Raw genomic sequence first — 3,919 nt, forward strand, 5'->3', positions numbered from 1 at the left:
CAAGTACCACTGGTTTTTCCTGTTGTTTTTCTGCACAAACAAGATTAACACATATGGTACCCCTTATTAGACTAGGGTCCAACAGGACTAATACCTTTCCTTAGGAAACAATTTGGCCAATCCTTTAGGAACAAGGTATTTTCTAGCTTTACATGTTCTAGAGATATGTCTAGATTTCATACAATAAAAGCAAGAGACAAAATGCATTGTATTTGAACTGTTAAAAGAAGAATAACCTGTTTTAGAAGGAACAAAAGAACTAGACAGCTTTTTAACATTGTTCTTTCTTCCAGAATTATATCCTAGCCCATCTTTATTAAAAACAACATTCTGTTATCCTAGAAGAGTTTCAAGATTTTCTCTTCCTATGGTGAAATTTGATAAGGTTTTCAAAAGATATTCTACTTGTTTTTCCATTTTCTTACAGTTTTCACAGGTTTTTATGGATGCATGCAAACATGTCAATTCAAGACTAACAAGATCAATTTTAGCTTTGTGTAATTCTTCCTCAAGTGACTTAACCTTAGGTTCAAGTACCTTGTTTGCATTATTCAGTTTGTTACATATGACAACTAATCTGTTTGCTTCATCATGGGTTTCTTTAAAGGCAATTAATAGTTGATCATAAGTTTCAGAATCAGTGGAAAACTCACTAATCGAATCAGATATTGATCCTTCAATATTCACCATGAAGCACAAATTTGCTTCTTCACTTCGAGTTGAGGAGTCACTTGTTGAGGAGACTTCATTTTCCTCCCAGGAAATATATTATCCTTTTCCTCTTCCTTTTTCACCCTTCTTGTTGGCTGGTTTTTCTTTATTTTGATTGTTTGGACAATCAATCTTTATGTGACCTGGTTTACCACAGCCAAAGCAAGTGTAGTTAGAAGAATTTGATTCATTGGGTTTATAGCACCTTTTCCTTTGTTGAGTCTAGTCTTGGTTTCTATTTTAGGAATTTGCTGAACTTTCTGGTGAACAGACTCAAAGTCTCAACATGTTCAGGATTTTCTTCTTCATCACTTGTATCATGTTGTATGCTAGTCTTTAAAGCAATTCTCTTGGTTCTTCACTCCACTGTTTCTTGTTCTTTTAGTCTTTTGAGCTCTAGCTCATGCTCCATCAGTTTTCCAAACAAAGCAGCAGTGGACAACTTGGATAAATCTCTGGTTTCAAAGATTGTTGTTAACTTGGGTTGCCAACTCCTGTCAAGTCATTTCAGCACCTTAATGTTGAGCTTTTCCCTGTCAAAAACCTTCATAAGTCCAGTGAGATGGTTTACAATATGTGTAAACCATTTTTTCACATCGGCAATATTTTCTTCTGGCTCCATCTTGAAAAGTTCATATTCTTGAATGAGTGAGTTCTTTCTTGATCTTTTCACATCATCTGTGTCGTCATGTCTTACCTCTAATATTTCCCACATCTCCTTAGCCGAGTTGCACTGAGACTCTCTAAAGAATTCATCCATATTCAAGGCAGAGGTGATGATGTTCTTTGCTATAGAATCATATTGAGCCTTCTTCTTTTCACTTTCACTCCATTCTGACCATGACTTCTTTATAGTTTCTTCTTTGACCACCTGCATAGCTACAAAATGTCCATTGACCACTGCATCCCAAATTCTCATGTCAATAGATACCATTAAAATATTCATTATAATTTTCCAAAATGCATAATTCAATCCACCAAACATAGAAGGTCTATTGATAGACACACCCTCAACAAAAGGCATTTTAAACTCAGACATAATGCACAAAACTTGAGTAAAATACAAGTCCTAGATCTTGATACCAATTGTTGGGTCTATTAGTATCTAAGTTCAAGAGAGGGTTGAATTGAGCTTTTAAAAATTTTCACAAACAGAAATTGTTTTCTAGTAATCCAGAAAAAGAATAGATTGATTTAAAAAAGAACAGATTTATTTTCTGATTACTTTTTCAAATCCAAAACCTTAATCAGATTAGCTTGAGATTAAAAGATAGTTTTTCCATAATAGTGTAGGCTCTTTTACTGTAGCAAAATTTACACCCTGAAATTCAACTTTGAATCTTTAACAAGTGATCTTGAAAAGAATATGAGTCTTAAAAAGAGTTAGTTTAAAGATTTATTACTCTCTTTAAACAGCCAACACACAGATTCAGATATTTGCAAACAACAAAGAACTTATTCAGGATCTTTGAAGAACAGTATGAACAAGCCCAGAAAGAACAAATTTAATTTTGATTCAACAGATTTATTTTCATGGCAGATTATCAAATTATGCAGAAAACAAGTGTAGGGATTGAGAAGAAAGATGGACACACGGTTTATACTGGTTCACTCATCAAGAGCTACATCCAGTCTCACCTCACACCAAGGTGAAATCCACTAAACAATTCAAAAAAAATTACAAAACCTTGTGGTTCTTGAACCCTTCAAGAACAAGCCACACACAATGTTGAAAGACTCTATTTCAGCAGCAAGAACACTCCAAGAAACCCTATCAAGAAGTGTCTAAACAACCACCTCTACACAAGAATGAATAAGGAAAGAAAGCACCTGAAGAGAAGATGCAAGAAACCTAAAACAACAGCACTTTTCTATAGTTCAGCAATGACAGAACCTCAACCCTTGACCAAGGCACACAATGAACAAACACACTTGAATTTCTTTAAGAGAACCTTTCAAGAAAACATTCAAAGCTTTTGTCTCTCAATGAAAACTCTTGGATTTGTGTTTAAAAACGTGATCACTCAGTATCCTTTCATGTGAGATGTGCCTCTCTTTATATAAAAAACAGTTTATAACAGTTTTTCAAAAAATAGTTGAAAGTTGTTATAAAAAGAACTGGTTGAAGTTAAAATAAATGGATTGTTTTTCTGAAAAACAAAAGATGACTTTAAAACCATTTCCGGCTCATCTTAACCAAAAGATGCCCTAACAAAATTTTGAAAAACATTAACCAGTTCATAAATAAATATATTGTTTTACAAATCAACAGATTTATTTTTGTGTAGTAACCTGATTTTGAGAAAACTTAAGGTAGTTGATAAAAGATTTTTGAAAAACTTTTTGTGCTTGATCTTACCACCTTGGTTTAGGATATGAAGTGGGTCACGAAGCAAAAGGCCACCTTAAACTCACTCTAACCTACTATGACCACTAATAACATCTTCACTAACTTCAAAGCAAACAATACATTTTTCTACATCAAACACACACTAAGACTTCCTGAGAAGAAGCTTCATCCATCTTCAACAACAGTGGTCAATGCAATCAAGTCCTTTTTTGATTCAGAAATGGCAGTTACCTTTAACTGCCATGGTCTGTCAAAGCATTTTAGTATCTTGATGTTAAAATCATATTGAGCCTTTTTTCCTTCACTCTCAGTCCATTGAGAACAATGTTTTTCAATAAAAACATTATCTCTTTAAAGCTTAGGAATAAAAGGATCATTAGTGATAGCATCCCTAATTTCTCTATCAACTGACTCAACAAAAAATTTCATTATTATCTTCCAGAATTGATAGTTCATCTCACAAAACAAAGGTGTTTTGTTTATAGAAACACCTTCCCCAAATAGTAGTTTTTCAGCCATTTTTCAAAAGGGATTTAGTATCGAAATTTGAGTATCTTTCAAGAACTTATCTCCTGACGCCAATTGTTAGAATGTATGGATGAAACAAAAGGGGATGAATTGTTTTAGCAAGATTTTCGCAAAAACTGGAAGTAGATTGAAAATATCAGTTATACTGGTTCACGTAGAGAAATTTATACTGGTTCACTCTTAACCAAATGCTACATCCAGTCCCCAGCACACCATTGAGAATTCACTAAGTAATCAAAAGCAGATTACAACACAGCCAAAAATGTTGATCTTGAACCCTTCAAGAACAACAACACTCTCAACAAAACCACAATGTCTAGAAACGCTATT

The 3,919-nt window shown here is 33.7% G+C and overlaps 1 protein-coding gene across 1 annotated transcript; it reads right to left on the minus strand.

Annotated features, from left to right (window-relative positions):
- Positions 1-1,213: 1,213 nt before the first annotated feature.
- Positions 1,214-1,750, minus strand: LOC137806250 (uncharacterized). The gene has a single exon (XM_068606258.2). The coding sequence runs from the start codon at positions 1,748-1,750 to the stop codon at positions 1,214-1,216; it is 537 nt and encodes a 178-aa protein (XP_068462359.2).
- Between the last annotated feature and the right edge of the window lie 2,169 nt (positions 1,751-3,919).

This window comes from Phaseolus vulgaris, chromosome 11, assembly GCF_051622355.1.
Source record: "Phaseolus vulgaris cultivar YP4 chromosome 11, ASM5162235v1, whole genome shotgun sequence".
In the NCBI taxonomy this organism is placed as follows: Eukaryota; Viridiplantae; Streptophyta; class Magnoliopsida; order Fabales; family Fabaceae; genus Phaseolus; species Phaseolus vulgaris.

Bases quoted from the DNA above. Each gene is read 5' to 3' on its own strand.
- LOC137806250 (XM_068606258.2), bottom strand. From the start codon at position 1,750: ATGTCTGAGTTTAAAATGCCTTTTGTTGAGGGTGTGTCTATCAATAGA.